General features: G+C 67.6%; 2 protein-coding genes across 2 annotated transcripts; one reads left to right on the top strand and one right to left on the bottom strand.

Moving 5' to 3' along the window:
- Nucleotides 1-473: 473 nt before the first annotated feature.
- Nucleotides 474-4698, top strand: LOC137465677 (interferon regulatory factor 9-like). The gene is made up of 8 exons (XM_068177736.1): nt 474-612; nt 1202-1266; nt 1809-1983; nt 2404-2523; nt 2630-2701; nt 2944-3255; nt 3883-3989; nt 4568-4698. Exons 1-8 carry the CDS (start codon nt 474-476, stop codon nt 4646-4648), a joined length of 1071 nt encoding a protein of 356 aa, XP_068033837.1. The 3' UTR covers nt 4649-4698.
- A 2393-nt stretch (nt 4699-7091) lies between these two features.
- LOC137465682 (pre-mRNA-splicing factor SYF1-like) lies at nt 7092-14365 on the bottom strand. The gene is made up of 6 exons (XM_068177741.1): nt 14228-14365; nt 12585-12749; nt 12107-12298; nt 11149-11271; nt 10321-10492; nt 7092-7239 (listed from the first exon to the last, which is right to left on the bottom strand). The coding sequence occupies exons 3-6, from the start codon at nt 12185-12187 to the stop codon at nt 7109-7111; spliced, it is 507 nt and encodes a 168-aa protein (XP_068033842.1). The 5' UTR covers nt 12188-12298; nt 12585-12749; nt 14228-14365; the 3' UTR covers nt 7092-7108.
- Between the last annotated feature and the right edge of the window lie 1585 nt (nt 14366-15950).

Here is a 15950-nt window from a genome sequence, read left to right as displayed (position 1 = left end):
CAAATATAGAGTAGATCCCGTGTGTGACAGCCACACCCCTATATGCAAATATAGAGTAGATCCCGTGTGTGACAGCCACACCCCTTTATGCAAATATAGAGTAGATCCCGTGTGTGACAGCCACACCCCTTTATGCAAATATAAAGGCGGTCCCGTCCGCTCTAACCACGCCTCTTTATGCAAATCCACAGTCGATACCGTGATGCGTAGCCACGCCCCTTTAGGCAAGCCACGCCCCTTTAGGCAAACACAGTACCGTGCGCTATAGCCACGCCCCTTTATGCAAATACCAGCGCTGTGTTGACACGCCCTTCACGCACGGGGGCGGTGCCGTGCGGCCGCCCGCTGATTGGAGGGGAGATCACGTGGCCGCACCGGTGACGTCAATTCCCGGAAGCGGCGCCGCCGTTCGGCGGGCCCGGCTGGCCCAGCTCGCCCCCGGCTCCCCCCGGCTCGCCCCGGGCCCCGCGGCGATGGCGGAGGGCGGCCCGCGGCGGCTGCGGCCGTGGCTGCTGGCGCAGCTGCAGGAGCGGGCGCTTCCCGGGGCTGCAGTGGGACGACGCGGCCCGGACGGCGCTGAGGATCCCCTGGGCCCACGGCGGGAGGAGCGGGGCCCCGCGACGGCCCGGGGGCGGCGCTCTGCAGGGTCAGGGGCGGGGCCTGAGGGAAGGGGGCGGCGCTCTGCAGGGTCAGGGGCGGGGCCTGAGGGAAGGGGGCGGGGCCTGAGACGGCCCGGGGGCGGCGCTCTGCAGGGTCAGGGGCGGGGCCTGAGGGAAGGGGGCGGGGCCTGAGGACGGCCCGGGGCGGCGCTCTGCAGGGTCAGGGGCGGGGCCTGAGGGAAGGGGCGGCGCTCTGCAGGGTCAGGGGCGGGCCTGAGACTGCCCGGGGGCGGCGCTCTGCAGGGTCAGGGGCGGGGGCCTGAAAGAAGGGGGCGGGGCCTGAGACTGCCCGGGGGCGGCGCTCTGCAGGGTCAGGGGCGGGGCCTGAGGGAAGGGGGGCGGCGCTCTTCAGGGTCAGGGGCGGGGCCTGAGGGAAGGGGCGGGGCCTGGGACGGCCCGGGGGCGGCGCTCTTCAGGGTCAGGGGCGGGGGCCTGAGGGAAGGGGCGGTGCTCTGCAGGACAAGGGGCGGGGCCTGAGGGAAGGAGGCGGCGCTCTTCAGGGTCAGGGGCGGGGCCTGAGCGAAGGGAGCGGTGCTCTTCAGGGTCAGGGGCGGGGCCTGAGGGAAGGGGCGGGGCCTGGGACGGCCCGGGGGCGGCGCTCTGCAGGGTCAGGGGCGGGGCCTGAGGGAAGGGGCGGTGCTCTGCAGGACAAAGGCCTGAGGGAAGGGGGCGGTGCTCTGCAGGGCCAGGGGCGGGGCCTGAGGGAAGGGGCGGGGCCTGGGACGGGCAGGGGACGGTGCTCTTCAGGGTTAAGGCGGGGCCGGGGGCGGGGCCTGCAGGTTTAGGGGCGGGGCTGGGGCGGGTCCAGCAAGGTGCGGGGCTGGGCCAATGACGGCGCTCTGAAAGGTGTGGGGCGGGGCTCTGTAAGTTGAGGGGCGGGGCTGTGCGAGGGGCGGGGCTCTGCAGGGTAATGGGCGGGGCTTGGTTGTGGGGGGCTCTTAAAACAGGGAGGGGCTGTGAAAGAGGGCGGAGCTAAGCAGAGGGCGGGGCTATGGGCCGGGACAGCTGAGGGGTGGAGCTTTGAGCAGGGGGCGGGGCCGAGCGATGCAAAGTGCGAGTGGGTGGGGCAGCGCCAGGTGGGGCGGGGCGGCGCTGTGCTAATGAGATGGGCGTGGCTGTGGGCGGGGCTGACGCCGGCGCTCCCGGCAGGCGTGGGCAGAGTACAAGGGGCGGCTCCGGCCCGGGGACCCCCCCGACCCCGCGGGCTGGAAGACGCGGCTCCGCTGCGCCCTGGCCCGGAGCCCCGAGTTCCGGGCGCTGCCGGGCCGGAGCCGCTCGGACGGGCCCTGCCCCTACCGCGTGTACCGGGTGCTGCCCGCCCGCGGTGAGCAACGGAGCCGGGACAGCGGGAACCGGGAACTGGGGGATGGAACATGGGAAATGGGGACGGAATATTGGGGGACACACCGGAAATGGGATGTGGGGGGACACATGGGAAATGGGATGTGGGGATGGAATATGGGGGAACACATGGGAAATGGGGTGAGGGACTGAATATGGGGGGACGCAGCGGAAATGGGGTGAAGGACGGAATATGGGGGTACTGTGGTGGGAGTGGGCAGAGGGGGAACCCCCAAATCAGGAGGGGCCCGAGCGGGGGAGGGGCTTGAGCCTGGGCTACCCCGAGATGGGGGAACCAAAAGAGAGGAGCAGTGAGGGAGGGGCCAAACGGGGTCAGGGAAGGGAGGGGAAGGGGTGCAGGGTCAGAGGCCGAATTAACCATCTCGGTGCCGCCTCCCCACAGAGCCCCGGCTCCCCAAGGCCCGGCAGAGCCAGAAGGAGGCAGGGCTGAGCCCCTCGGAGCCCCTCCCACCGACCCCACCCCCCGAGAGCCAGGAGGGGGCCCCTGATGAGGCGAAGCCCGGTGAGAGCGGGGGGAGCTGGGGGCACTTCTGGGCCAATTCTGGGGCTGGGGCTGCCCTGGGGGCGGAGCAATGGGGCATAATCGCTGACTGACCCCGCCCCTTCAGCCGAGGCTCCGCCCCCGGAAGTGCCGCTGCGCATCGAGGTGGAAAGCGCAGAGCCCCTCCCCCCCGCGCACGGTAAGCCACGCCCCCAAGAGGAGGAGCCAATCACCAGCTGGACCTCGCAGCCCGGCCACGCCCCCAGCCCTGACCCCACCCAGTGTTGGCTCCTCCCCAAACCCATCCCCACACCTGGGCCACGCCCCCAGCGCTGACCCCCCCCGAGCTGTGGCTCCACCCCCACCCCCCGCGGCCCCGCCCCCTCTCAGTCCCACCCCGGCGGTGACCCCGCCCCTTTCTCTCCCGGGCGCCCCCTGCAGGAGACGCGGCGCTGCTGCTGCGGCTGCGCCGCGGCCCCGCCCTGGCCTGGCAGGGGGCGCTGCCCCCCGGCGAGTACCTGCTGAGTCCTCCGGGCCGCCAGGGGGCGCCGCCGCCGCCGCTGCCGCGCCTGCTGCTCCCGGCGGGGGCGGGGCCGGGGCTGCTGCTCAGCAGCGCCCCCCGCGGGCTCTTCCTGCGCGTGCGCCCCGGGGACGGCCCCGCCCCCGGCGCCGTGCGGGGCCCGCACGCGCCGCACGGGCCGCTCCAGCAGGGGGCGCTGCTGCAGCCGTTCGACGCCAGGCGCTTCCGGGAGGGTGAGAGACACTTCCGGGAGAGGGGAGGGCAATTTCCGGAAAGGGGAGAGAGCGACTTCCGGGAGAGGGGAGGGATTTCCGGGAGACGGGAAGGACTTCCGGTGGGGAGAAAAGGACTTCCGGGAGAGGGAGAATGGTTTCCGGGGGAAGGGAGTGTGACTTCCGGCAGGGAGAGGAACTTCCGGGAGATGGAGAGCCACTTATGGGAGAGAGCGGCTTCCGGGGAGGGGAGGACAACTTCCGGGAAGAGAGAGGAACTTCCGGGGGAGGGGGGAGCGACTTCCGGGATTGGGATTGTCCGGGGGGAGAGCAACATTCGGTGGGAAGAGAGCGACTTCCGGGGGAGGGAGAGGAACTTCCGGTGGGGACAGCCACTTCCGGGAAGGGAATGGCCGGGGGTGGGGAGAGCGACTTCCGGCGGGGATAGCAACTTCCGGTGGCGAGAGCCACGTTTGTGGGAGGGGAGAAGCGACTTCTGGTGGGGATAGCAACTTCCGGTGGCGAGAGCCACTTCCGGGAGAAGTGAAAGCGACTTCCGGTGGGGCTCGGGGGGGGGCAGAGCGCAGCCCCGCCCCTCCCCCCCCGTGCCCCTCCCCCCCCGCTGAGCGCGCCCCTCCCCCCCCCCAGAGCTGGAGCTGCACCGGGCCGGGCTCGGGCCCCTCCCCCCGCACCGGGTGACGCTGGAGCTGCGACCCCCGGAGGAGACCCCCGGGGGGGAGGGGCTGCTGCTGGAGGTGGGGGGGGTCCCGAAGGGATCCTGGGGTATTTTGGGGGGTCCCTAAGGGGTTTTTGGGGGTCCTGGGTGGTCCTGGTGGGTGTTGGGGGTCTCTTAGGGGCCCTGGGGGGTTCCCTCGGGGATGCTGGGGGGGTCTTGGGGGTGCCTATGGGATGTTGGGGGGTCCCTGAGTGGTCCTCAGGTATTTTGGGGGGTCCTGGAGTATTTTGGGGGGTCTTGAGTGGTCCCCAGAGGCAGCGGGGGGGGGGACCCTAAGGGGTGTTGGGGGGTCCCTATGGGTGTCCCTGAGCAGTCCCGGGGGGTCCCAGAGGGGTCTTGGGGGGTCCTGGGGTGTTTTGGGGGGGTCCTGGGGGGGGTGGGGTCTTGAGAGGTCCGCAGAGGCAGCGGGGGGGACCCTAAAGAGTTTTGGGGGGGTCCTGGAGTGGTCATGGGGGGTGTGTTGGGGGGTCCCTAGGGGGTCCTGGGTGGTTTTGGGGGTCCCTGGGGGGGCTCTGGGATTTTGGGGGGTTCTGGGGGGGTGGAGGGGATTTTGGGGGGGTGGCTCAGGGGTCTCTGCCCCCTTTCCCCTCCCCCCAGCTGGAACAGGCCTTCGCCCAGCGGCTCCTGGACACGCTGGGGACCCCCCGGGACCCCCCCGCGACCCCCCCGGGGCAATAAAAGCTGAACGGGGGGGGCTCCCCCGCCCCTCCCCCACCCCCGGGCATCTCTGTCACTTCGGGGAGGGGGAGGGGACCCCAAAACCGGGGAGGGGGAGGGGAGGGGCCCCCAATAGCGGGTCAGCCAGGCCGGGCCCAGAGAGGATTTTTTATTTCGGGGGGCGGGGGTGGGGCAGGGGGTGGGGGAGGGGCGCCCCCGGGGGGTCTCAGTCGTCCTTGAGCCCCCCGAAAACGGAGGCCGGGACCTGCTTCTGCTCCAGCTGCACCTCTGGGGGGGAGGGGAGGGAGGGGAGGGTCAGGGTGGGGGAGGGGCACTCTCCCATCCCCCACCAGGGAAACCCCCCCCCCCCCACCCACGCCCTCCCACTGTGCCCCTCCCCCCACGGTGCCCCGCCCCCCTCCTGTGCCCTTCCCCCATTCCCCTCTCCCTCCAGTTCCCCTCCCCCGTGCCCCTCCCCCATGCCTCTCCCTCTCCCGTGCCCCTCCCCCATCCGTGCCCCTCCCCCTCCCGTTTGCCCCTCCCCCCGTTCCCCTCCCCCTCCAGTTCCCCTCCCCCATGCCTCTCCCCCTCCCGTGCCCTTCCCCCTCCCGTGCCCTTCCCCCATGCCTCTCCCCCTCCCGTATTTGCCCCTCCCCCTCCAGTTCCCCTCCCCCCCCGTGCCCCTCCCCCCCCGTGCCCCTCCCCCCGGTACCGTCGGGCTCCTCCCCCTCCTCGTCCAGCTCGATCTCCTCGGGGTTCCCCTGCAGGGACAGGGGGGGCTCAGCCCCCGGGGGGGCCTCGGCCCTGCCCCGACCCCAGCGTCAGCACCCCGAAATCCAGCAGAGCCCGGGGGACCCCAACATCGGCACAGGGACCCCGAAATCCAGCAGAGCCCGGGGGGACCCCAACATCGGCACAGGGACCCCGAAATCCAGCAGAGCCCGGGGGGACCCCAACATCGGCACAAGGACCCCAAAATCCAGCAGAGCCCAGGGGGACCCCAACATCGGCACAGGGACCCCGAAATCCAGCAGAGCCCGGGGGGACCCCAACATCGGCACAAGGACCCCAAAATCCAGCAGAGCCCGGGGGGACCCCAACATCGGCACAGGGACCCCAAAATCGGCACCCAGAGACCCCGAAATTTAACAGAGCCCGGGGGGACCCCAACATCGGCACAGGGACCCCAACATCGGCACAGGGACCCCGAAATCCAGCAGAGCCCGGGGGGACCCCAACATCGGCACAGGGACCCCAAAATCCAGCAGAGCCCGGGGGGACCCCAACATCGGCACAGGGACCCCAAAATCGGCACCCAGAGACCCCGAAATTTAACAGAGCCCGGGGGGACCCCAACATCGGCACAGGGACCCCCAAAATCCAGCAGAGCCCAGGGGGACCCCAACATCGGCACAGAGACCCCGAAATCCAGCATAGCCCCGGGAACCCCAACATCGGCACAGGGACCCCAAAATCGGCACCCAGAGACCCCGAAATTTAAGAGCCCGGGGGGACCCCAAAATCGGAACAGGGACCATAAATGGGAACAGGGACCCCAAAATCCAACAGAGACCCCAACATTGGAACAGGAACCCCGAAATCCGAACAGGGACCCCAACATTGGCACCCAGAGACCCCGAAATCCAACAGAGCCCGGGGAGACCCCGAAATCCACCAGAACCCGGGGGGATCCCCAAAATCAGCACCAGCACCCACAGGGGGAGCTCAGGGGGCAGGCAGTGCAGAGTGGGCGTGGCAGGGACAGGGCGTGGCTGAGATGGGTGTGGCAGGGACAGGGCGTGGCAGGGTTAGGTGGGTTGTGCCAGTGGGCGTGGCAGGGTTAGGTGGGTGTGTCAGTGGGCGTGGCAGTGTTAGGTGGGTGTGGCAGTGTTAGGTGGGTGTGGCAGGGTTAGGTGGGTGTGGCAGGGTTAGGTGGGCGTGGCATGGTTAGGTGGGCGTGGCAGTGGGCGTGGCAGGGTTAGGTGGGCGTGGCAGTGGGCGTGGCAGGGTTAGGTGGGTGTGGTAGTGGGCGTGGCATGGTTGGGTGGGTGTGGTAGTGGGCGTGGCAGGGTTAGGTGGGTGTGGCAGGGTTAGGTGGGCGTGGCAGTGGGCGTGGCAGGGTTAGGTGGGTGTGGTAGTGGGCGTGGCAGGGTTAGGTGGGTGTGGTAGTGGGCGTGGCATGGTTAGGTGGGTGTGGTAGTGGGCGTGGCAGAGTTTGGTGGGTGTGGTAGTGGGCGTGGCAGAGTTTGGTGGGTGTGGTAGTGGGCGTGGCAGGGTTAGGTGGGCGTGGCAGGGTTAGGTGGGTGTGGCAGGGTTAGGTGGGTGTGGCAGTGGGCGTGGCAGAGTTTGGTGGGTGTGGTAGTGGGCGTGGCAGGGTTAGGTGGGCGTGGCAGGGTTAGGTGGGTGTGGCAGTGGGCGTGGCAGTGTTAGGTGGGTGTGACAGAGTGTGGCAGGGTTAGGTGGGCGTGGCCGGGGCGTGGCTCACCTGACGAAGAGCACCTGCTGGGCGGGGCGGGGCGTGTCCCGCTGGGCCTCGGCCGCCAGCGCCTCGGCGCGCTGCTCCAGCAGCTTCATCTCGTCCAGGCCGCTCTGCCCCGGCGCCAGGTCCGACACTGCCGCGCCCGCCGCGGGTCAGGGGGTCGGCACCCGGGACCCCCATGGACGCCCCACAGCCCCCGGGACCCCCATGGACCCCCCATGGCACCCCCATGATCCCCCCACAGCCCCGGGACCACCATGGACCCCCCATGATCCCCCCACAGCCCCCGGGACCCCCCATGGACGCCCCACAGCCCCCGGGACCCCCCATGGCACCCCCATGATCCCCCCACAGCCCCCAGGCCCCCCATGGACCCCACACAGCCCCCGGGACCACCATGGACCCCACACAGCCCCCGGGACCACCATGGACGCCCCACAGCCCCCGGGACCCCCCACAGCCCCTGGGACCCGTATGGACCCCACATAGCCCCTGGGACCCCTATGGACCCCCCACGGGACCCCCATGATCCCCCCACAGCCCCCGGGACCCCTATGGACCCCCAGGACCCCCATGTAGCCCCATGGACCCCCATGGACCCCTCACAGCCCCCAGGACCACCATGGACCCCTCGGGACCCGCATGGACCCCACACAGCCCCCAGGACCACCATGGACCCCTCGGGACCCCCATGGACCCCTCACAGCCCCCAGGACCACCATGGCACCCCCGGGAGCCTCACACAGCCCCTGGGACCCCCATGGACCCCCCACAGCCCCCGGGACCCCCTAGGTGTTCCCCACCCCCACTCCCAGCCTCCTCACCTGCCCTCCCCCTGCCGTGGTTTCCCACCTGTCCCCTCTCACCTGTGCCCTCCCCCGTGCCCCCCATCTTGTACCTGTGCTGTACCTGTGCCCTCCCCGTGCCCCTAGTGCTGCACCTGTGCCATACCTGTACCCTCACCTGTGCCATACCTGTACACCTGTGCCATACCTGTACCCCTCACCTGTGCTGTACCTGTACCCTCACCTGTGCCATACCTGTACCCCTCACCTGTGCCATACCTGTACCCCTCACCTGTGCCATACACCTGTGCCATACCTGTACCCCTCACCTGTGCTGTACCTGTACACCTGTGCCATACCTGTACCCTCACCTGTGCTGTACCTGTACACCTGTGCCATACCTGTACCCTCACCTGTGCTGTACCTGTACCCTCACCTGTGCCATACCTGTACCCCTGTGCCATACTTGTACCCCTCACCTGTGCCATACCTGTACCCCTCACCTGTGCCATACCTGTACCCTCACCTGTGCCATAGCTGTACCCCTGTGCCATACCTGTACCCTCACCTGTGCCATCCCTGTACCCCTCACCTGTGCCGTACCTGTACACCTGTGCCGTACCTGTAACCCTGTGCCATACCTGTACCCTCACCTGTGCCGTACCTGTACCCCTGTGCCATACCTGTACACCTGTGCCATACCTGTACCCTCACCTGTGCCATACCTGTACCCTCACCTGTGCCGTACCTGTACACCTGTGCCATACCTGTACACCTGTGCCATACCTGTACACCTGTGCCATACCTGTACCCTCACCTGTGCCATCCCTGTACCCCTCACCTGTGCTGTACCTGTAACCCTCACCTGTGCCATACCTGTACCCCTCACCTGTGCCATACCTGTACACCTGTGCCATACTGTACCCTCACCTGTGCCGTACCTGTACCCTCACCTGTGCCATACCTGTACCCCTGTGCCATACCTGTACCCTCACCTGTGCCATACCTGTACCCTCACCTGTGCCATACCTGTACCCCTGTGCCATACCTGTACCCCTCACCTGTGCCATACACCTGTGCCATACCTGTATCCTCACCTGTGCCATACCTGTACACCTGTGCCATACCTGTACCCTCACCTGTGCTGTACCTGTACCCCTCACCTGTGCTGTACCTGTACCCCTGTGCCATCCCTGTACCCCTCACCTGTGCTGTACCTGTACCCCTGTGCCATCCCTGTACCCCTCACCTGTGCCATACCTGTACCCCTCACCTGTGCCGTACCTGTACACCTGTGCCATACCTGTACACCTGTGCCATACCTGTACCCCTGTGCCATACCTGTACCCCTCACCTGTGCCATACCTGTACCCCTGTGCCATACCTGTACACCTGTGCCATACCTGTACCCTCACCTGTGCCATCCCTGTACCCCTCACCTGTGCCATACCTGTACCCCTCACCTGTGCCCCCCCCGTGCCCCCCAGGTGCTGTACCTGTGCCCTCCCAGTGCCCCCCATGCCCGCTGGATGCTGAACCTGTGCTGTACCTGTACCCCTCACCTGTGCCCTCCCTGTACCCCCCATGCCCCCGGTGCTGTACCTGTACCCTCACCTGTGCCCCCCGTGCCCCTGGTGCTGTACCTGTGCCTTCACCTGTGCTCTCCCCGTGCCCCCTGTGCTGTACTGTACCCCTCACCTGTGCCCTCCCTGTACCCCCCGTGCCCCCAGTGCTGTACCTGTACCCCTCACCTGTGCCCTCCCTGTACCCCCCGTGCCCCCCGTGCTGTACCTGTGGCCTCACCTGTGCCCCCCCATGCCCCCGGTGCTGTACCTGTGCCCTCACCTGTGCTCTCCCCGTGCCCCCTGTGCCCCCGGTGCTGTACCTGTGCCCTCACCTGTGCCCCCCCATGCCCCCGGTGCTGTACCTGTGCCCTCACCTGTGCTCTCCCCGTGCCCCCGGTGCTGTACCTGTGCCCTCACCTGTGCTCTCCCCGTGCCCCCGGTGCTGTACCTGTGCCTTCACCTGTGCTCTCCCCGTGCCCCCTGTGCCCCCTGTGCTGTACCTGTACCCTCACCTGTACCCCCCGTGCCCCCAGTGCTGTACCTGTACCCTCACCTGTGCCCCCCGTGCTGTACCTGTGCCCTCACCTGTGCCCCCCCGTGCCCCCGGTGCCCCCAGTGCTGTACCTGTACCCCTCATCTGTGCCCTCCCTGTACCCCCCGTGCCCCCTGTGCTGTACCTGTACCCCTCACCTGTGCTGTACCTGTACCCCCCCGTGCCCCCTGTGCTGTACCTGTGCCCTCACCTGTGCTCTCCCCGTGCCCCCTGTGCCCCCTGTGCTGTACCTGTACCCTCACCTGTGCTCTCCCCGTGCCCCCGTGCCGTACCTGTGCCCTCCCGTGCCCCCCGTGCCCCCAGTGCCGTACCTGTGCCGGTGGCGCTGCCCGACACCTTGAGCATCTGCGAGGCCATGAAGTTCACCTGGGTGTTGTAGGTGGCCTGGACGCTGCGCTTGATGCGCAGCATCTCCCGGATGGTGTCCTCGTTGCCGTGGCGGATCTCAAACTCCTTCCAGGTCTGCCAGAAGCTGCCCGTGATCTGGGGACGGGGACATGGAGACATCAGCAGGGACATGGGGACACGGGGACATGGGGGACAGTGTCAGGATCTCAAACTCCTTCCACGTCTGCCAGAAGCTGCCCGTGATCTGGGGACAGGGACATGGAGACAGGGACATGGGGACACGGGGACATGGGGACAGTGTCAGGATCTCAAACTCCTTCCACTTCTGCCAGAATCTGCCCGTGATCTGGGGACGGGGACATGGGGACACGGGGACATGGGGACAGTGTCAGGATCTCAAACTCCTTCCACATCTGCCAGAAGCTGCCCCTGACGTGGGGACAGCAGGGACATGGGGACAGGGACAAGGACAGGGATAGGGACATCATCAGGGACGTGGGGACATCATCAGGGACGTGGGGACAGTGTCAGATCTCAAACTCCTTCCAGGTCTGCCAGAAGCTGCCCCTGATCTGGGGACGTGGGGACAGGGACGTGGGGACAGTGTCAGGGACAGCCTGGGGGACACTCCTGGCCAGGTGCCACCTCACCCGCGGGTCGCAGATCCGGGAGCAGTGGGTGCCCAGTGCCCCCAGTGCCATTCCCAGTCCCTCCCAGTGCCCCCAGTGCCATTCCCAGTCCCTCCCAGTGCCATTCCCAGTCCCTCCCAGTGCCCCCAGTGCCCGGCTCACCCGCGGGTCGCAGATCTGCGAGCAGTACGTGTAGATGGCACGCGCCCGATCCACCTCGCCCAGCTTGCACTCCATGTCGGCGAAGCGCAGGCACAGCTCCCGCGCCGCGTCGTCACCCAGCACCTGGGCACGGTGCCACCTGTGACACCTGGGCCACCTGTGACACTTGTGACACCTGTGACACCTGTGCCATGTGTGACACCTGGGCCACCTGGGCCCACCTCTGCTGTGCCACATGTGCCCACCTGTGTCCATCTGTGTCTCCCTGTGCCCACCTGTGCCCCCCCATGCCCAACTCAAATGGCTCTCTGGTGACCCCTCAGTGCCCCCAGCCCCAGGGGTGCCCAGGTGCCCAGGTGTGCCCACCTCGATGGCTCTGTGGTAGATGAGGCGCGTGTGGGTGACCCCAGCCCCCAGAGTGCCCCCATGCCCCCAGGTGTGCCCAGGTGTGCCCAGCTCGAAGGCTCTCTGGTAGATGGGGCGCGTGTGGGTGACCCCTCAGTGTCACCAGCCCCCCAGGTGTGCCCAGCCCCAGAGTGCCCCCATGTCCCCAGGTGTGCCAAGTGTCTCCAGGTGTGCCCAGGTGCCCAGGTGTGCCCACCTCGATGGCTCTCTGGTAGATGGGGCGCGTGTGGGTGACCCCAGCCCCAGAGTGCCCCCATGTCCCCAGGTGTGCCAGGTGTGCCCACCTCGATGGCTCTCTGGTAGATGGGGCGCGTGTGGGTGACCCCAGCCCCCAGAGTGCCCCCCATGCCCCCAGGTGTGCCCAGGTGTGCCCAGCTCGAAGGCTCTCTGGTAGATGGGGCGCGTGTGGGTGACCCCAGCCCCAGAGTGCCCCCATGCCCCCAGGTGTGCCCAGGTGTGCCCACCTCGATGGCTCTCTGGTAGATGAGGTGCGTGTGGGTGACCCCAGCCCCAGAGTGCCCCCATGCCCCCAGGTGTGCCCAGGTGTGCCCACCTCGATGGCTCTCTGGTAGATGGGGCGCGTGTGGGTGACCCCGAAGAGCTCGGCGGCGCGGCGGATGTAGATGTGGAACATGTCGCGCTGCTGGCCCGGGGGCACGGCCCGCGTGCCGCGCTCGTTACACCGCCATGGCCCGGCGCGCCAGCCCAAACTGCTCCTCCAGGCGGGCGTACAGCAGGTAGATGGCTGGGGACACACGGGACACGGGGGGGACAGGGAGGGGACACAGAGGGGACACACAGGGGGATGGGGACAGGGACAGTGAGGGGACACACGGGACACAGAGGGGAGAGGGACACCTGTCCTGGCATCCCCTGGTCCCCTCCACCTGCCATGTCCCCAGTGTCCCCCACGTCCCAGTGCCCCCACTATCCCTGATGTCCCCAATGCCCATGTCCCCAGTGCCCCCCACGTCCCCATTGTCCCCCACGTCCCCCACGTCCCCAGTGTCCCCCATGTCCCCTGTCCCTACTCTTGGCGTGCTGTGGGGGGCACCCGTCCAGCGCCTGCTCGAAGAGGGTCCCGGGCCCGCTCCAGCTTCCGGCCCCCGTAGCGGGGCCACAAACTTGGACAGGTACGTGAGCCACAGGTCCCCGACGTGCGGCCAGCGGAACAGCGCGATGCCGCGCTCGTACGCCTGCGGGGACACGGGGACATTGGGGACATCGGCATGGGGACAGTGACACGGTGTCACCAGCGGAACAGCGCGATGCCGCGCTCGTACGCCTGCGGGGACACGGGGGCATTGGGGACATCGGCATGGGGACACTGACACGGTGTCACCAGCGGAACAGCGCGATGCCGCGCTCGTACGCCTGCGGGGACATGGGGACAGTGGGGACACTGGGGACATGGGGACATTGGCATGGGGACATTGGCATGGGGACACGGTTTCACCACTGGGACAGCGCAATGCCGCGCCCGTAGGCCTGTGGGGACGCAGGGACAGTGGGGACATTGGGATGGGGACACTGGGGACACGGTGTCACCACCGGAACAGAGCGATGCCGTGCTTGTAGGCCTGCGGGGACAGGGACGTTGGCACGGGGACATCAGCATGGGGACACAGTGCCACCACTGGGACAGCACGACGCCACGCCTGTACCCCCGCGGGGACACCCATGGGGACACCCTTCTGAGCCACAGGGTCCCTGTGGTGTCCCCAACCCCTCTGGGTGTCCCCATCTCCTCTCTGGGTGTCCCCAACCCCTCTCTGGCTGTCCCCATCTCCTCTCTGGCTGTCCCCATCTCCTCTCTGGGTGTCCCCATCTCCTCTCTGGCTGTCCCCATCTCCTCTCTGGCTGTCCCCAACTCTCTGGGTGTCCCCATCTCCTCTCTGGGTGTCCCCAACCCCTTCCCTGGACACGCCCCTGCCCTGCTGGGCTAGGATGTCCCCGGTGTCACCTTGAAGCTGTCCCAGGTATCCCCAGCTGTCCCCAGGTGTCCCCAGCTGTCTCATCTGTCCCTGGTGTCGCGGTGTCACCTTGAAGCTGTCCCAGCCATCCCCATCTATCCCCAGCTGTCCCCATCTATCCCCAGCTGTCCCCATCTATCCCCAGCTGTCCCCAGTGTCACCTTGAAGCTGTCCCAGCTGTCCCCATCTATCCCCAGCTGTCCCCATCTATCCCCAGCTGTCCCCAGGTGTCCCTGGTGTCACCGTGAAGCTGTCCCAGCCATCCCCATCTGTCCCCAGGTGTTCCCAGTGTCCCAGTGTCACCTTGAAGCTGTCCCATCTATCCCTATCTATCCCCAGGTGTCCCCAGTGTCACCTTGAAGCTGTCCCATCTATCCCTATCTATCCCCAGGTGTCCCCGGTGTCACCTGGAAGCTGTCCCCATCTATCCCCATCTATCCCCAGGTGTCCCCAGGTGTCCCCGGTGTCACCTGGAAGCTGTCCCCATCTATCCCCATCTATCCCCAGGTGTCCCCGGTGTCACCTGGAAGCTGTCCCCATCTATCCCCATCTATCCCCAGCTGTCCCCAGGTGTCCCCGGTGTCACCTGGAAGCTGTCCCCATCTATCCCCATCTATCCCCAGGTGTCCCCAGGTGTCCCCGGTGTCACCTGGAAGCTGTCCCATCTATCCCCAGGTGTCCCCAGGTGTCCCCGGTGTCACCTTGAAGCTGTCCTCGAAGCGCCCGTGCTCCTCCAGCAGCAGCGCGTAGTTGATGACGATCTGGGGGGTGGCGATGCGCAGGTCCAGGATGCGCTCGTACACAGCGCGCGTGGACTGGGGACACAGACGGGGACACAGGGGACAGGGACACAATCAGGGACACAGGGACACAAGGGACACAGGGGACAGGGACACAATCAGGGACACAGGGACACAAGGGACACAGGGGACAGGGACACAGACAGGGACACAGGGACAGGGACATGGACAGGGACATGGACAGGGACACAGGGGACAGGGACACAGGGACACAAGGGAGAGGGACACAGACAGGGACAGGGACACGGGGGACACAGGAAACAGGGGACAGAGAGGACACCGGGAACATGGGGACAAGGACAGGGGACACGGACAGGGGACAGGGACACAGGGGACAGGGGGACAGGGACACAGGACAGAGACACAGGGGACAGGGACACAGGGGACATGGGGACAAGGACAGGGGACATGGACAGGGACCGGGGACAGGGACACAGGGGACAGGGGGACAGGGACACAGGACAGAGACACAGGGGACAGGGAACACAGGGGACATGGGGACAGGGACAGGGGACACAGGGGACACCAGGGAACACAGAGGACATGGGGACACAGACAGGGGGACACGGACAGGGGACACCAGGGGGACACAGAGACACAGGACATGGGGACAGAGAGGATACAGGGACACGGGGGAACAGGACATGGGGACAGAGGGGACATGGGGACAGCAGGGGGACAGGGGGACAAGGACAGGGACACAGGGACAGGGACACAGGGGGACAGGGGGACAAGGACAGGGACACAGGGACAGGGGGACAAGGACAGGGGGACAAGGACAGGGACACAGGGACAGGGGGACAAGGACAGGGGGACAAGGACAGGGACACAGGGACAGGGGACAGCAGGGGGACAGGGGGACAAGGACAGGGGACAGGGGACAGCAGGGTCACAGCCAGGGCCAGCACTCCCCAGACACGGGGACACAGCGCTGTCCCTGGGGGGTGGCACTCGGCTGTCCCCACACCGACCCCACGTCCCCACGTGTGCCCAGGTGTGCCCATGTTCCCCCAGGTGTGCCCAGGTGTGCCAAGTGCTGCACCTGGAAGGTGTCCCCAGGTGTGCCCATGCCCATGCCCATGCCCACCCAGGTGCCCATCTGGAAGGTGCCCAGATGTGCCCATGCCCCCCCCAGGTGTGCCCATGCCCCCCCAGGTGTGCCCAGGGTGTGCCAAGTGCTGCACCTGGAAGGTGTCCCCAGGTGTGCCCATGCCCACCCAGGTGCCCATCTGGAAGGTGCCCAGGTGTGCCCATGCCCCCCCCAGGTGTGCCCAGCTGTACCCAGGTGTGCCCAGCTGTCCCCAAGTGGGCCTGGTGCCCACCTGAAGGGTGTGCCAAGTGTCCCCATGCCCACCCAGGTACCCAGGTGTGCCTATGCCCCCCCAGGTGTGCCCAAGTGTGCCCAGGTGTGGCAGGTGCCCAACTGGAAGGTGCCCAAGCTCTCCTCCAGGTGTGCCCATGCCCCCCCCAAGTGCCCATGTGTGCCCAGGTGTGCCCATGCCCCTGCAGGTGTGCCTGGTGCCCACCTGAAGGGTGTGCCCAGGTGTCCCCATGCCCACCCAGGTGTGCCCGGTGCCCACCTGGAAGGTGTCCCCAGGTGTGCCCATGCCCCCCCAGGTGTGGC

This window comes from Anomalospiza imberbis, unplaced genomic scaffold, assembly GCF_031753505.1.
Source record: "Anomalospiza imberbis isolate Cuckoo-Finch-1a 21T00152 unplaced genomic scaffold, ASM3175350v1 scaffold_101, whole genome shotgun sequence".
Taxonomy (NCBI): Eukaryota; Metazoa; Chordata; class Aves; order Passeriformes; family Viduidae; genus Anomalospiza; species Anomalospiza imberbis.
This window is presented reverse-complemented; position numbering and strand designations above follow the sequence as displayed.

Excerpts from the sequence above, each read along its gene's own strand:
- LOC137465677 (XM_068177736.1), top strand. The coding sequence starts at position 474 with ATGGCGGAGGGCGGCCCGCGGCGGCTGCGGCCGTGGCTGCTGGCGCAG. Across the intron at positions 613-1,201 it reads CCCACGGCGGGAGGAGCGGG|GGTCAGGGGCGGGGCCTGAG; the intron begins GCCCCGCGACGG and ends GGTGCTCTTCAG. Across the intron at positions 1,984-2,403 it reads CCGGGTGCTGCCCGCCCGCG|AGCCCCGGCTCCCCAAGGCC; the intron begins GTGAGCAACGGA and ends GCCTCCCCACAG.
- LOC137465682 (XM_068177741.1), bottom strand. The coding sequence starts at position 12,187 with ATGTTCCACATCTACATCCGCCGCGCCGCCGAGCTCTTCGGGGTCACC. Across the intron at positions 11,272-12,106 it reads TCTACCAGAGAGCCATCGAG|GTGCTGGGTGACGACGCGGC; the intron begins GTGGGCACACCT and ends CACCGTGCCCAG. Across the intron at positions 7,240-10,320 it reads GGGCAGCGCCACCGGCACAG|TGTCGGACCTGGCGCCGGGG; the intron begins GTACGGCACTGG and ends CGGGCGCGGCAG.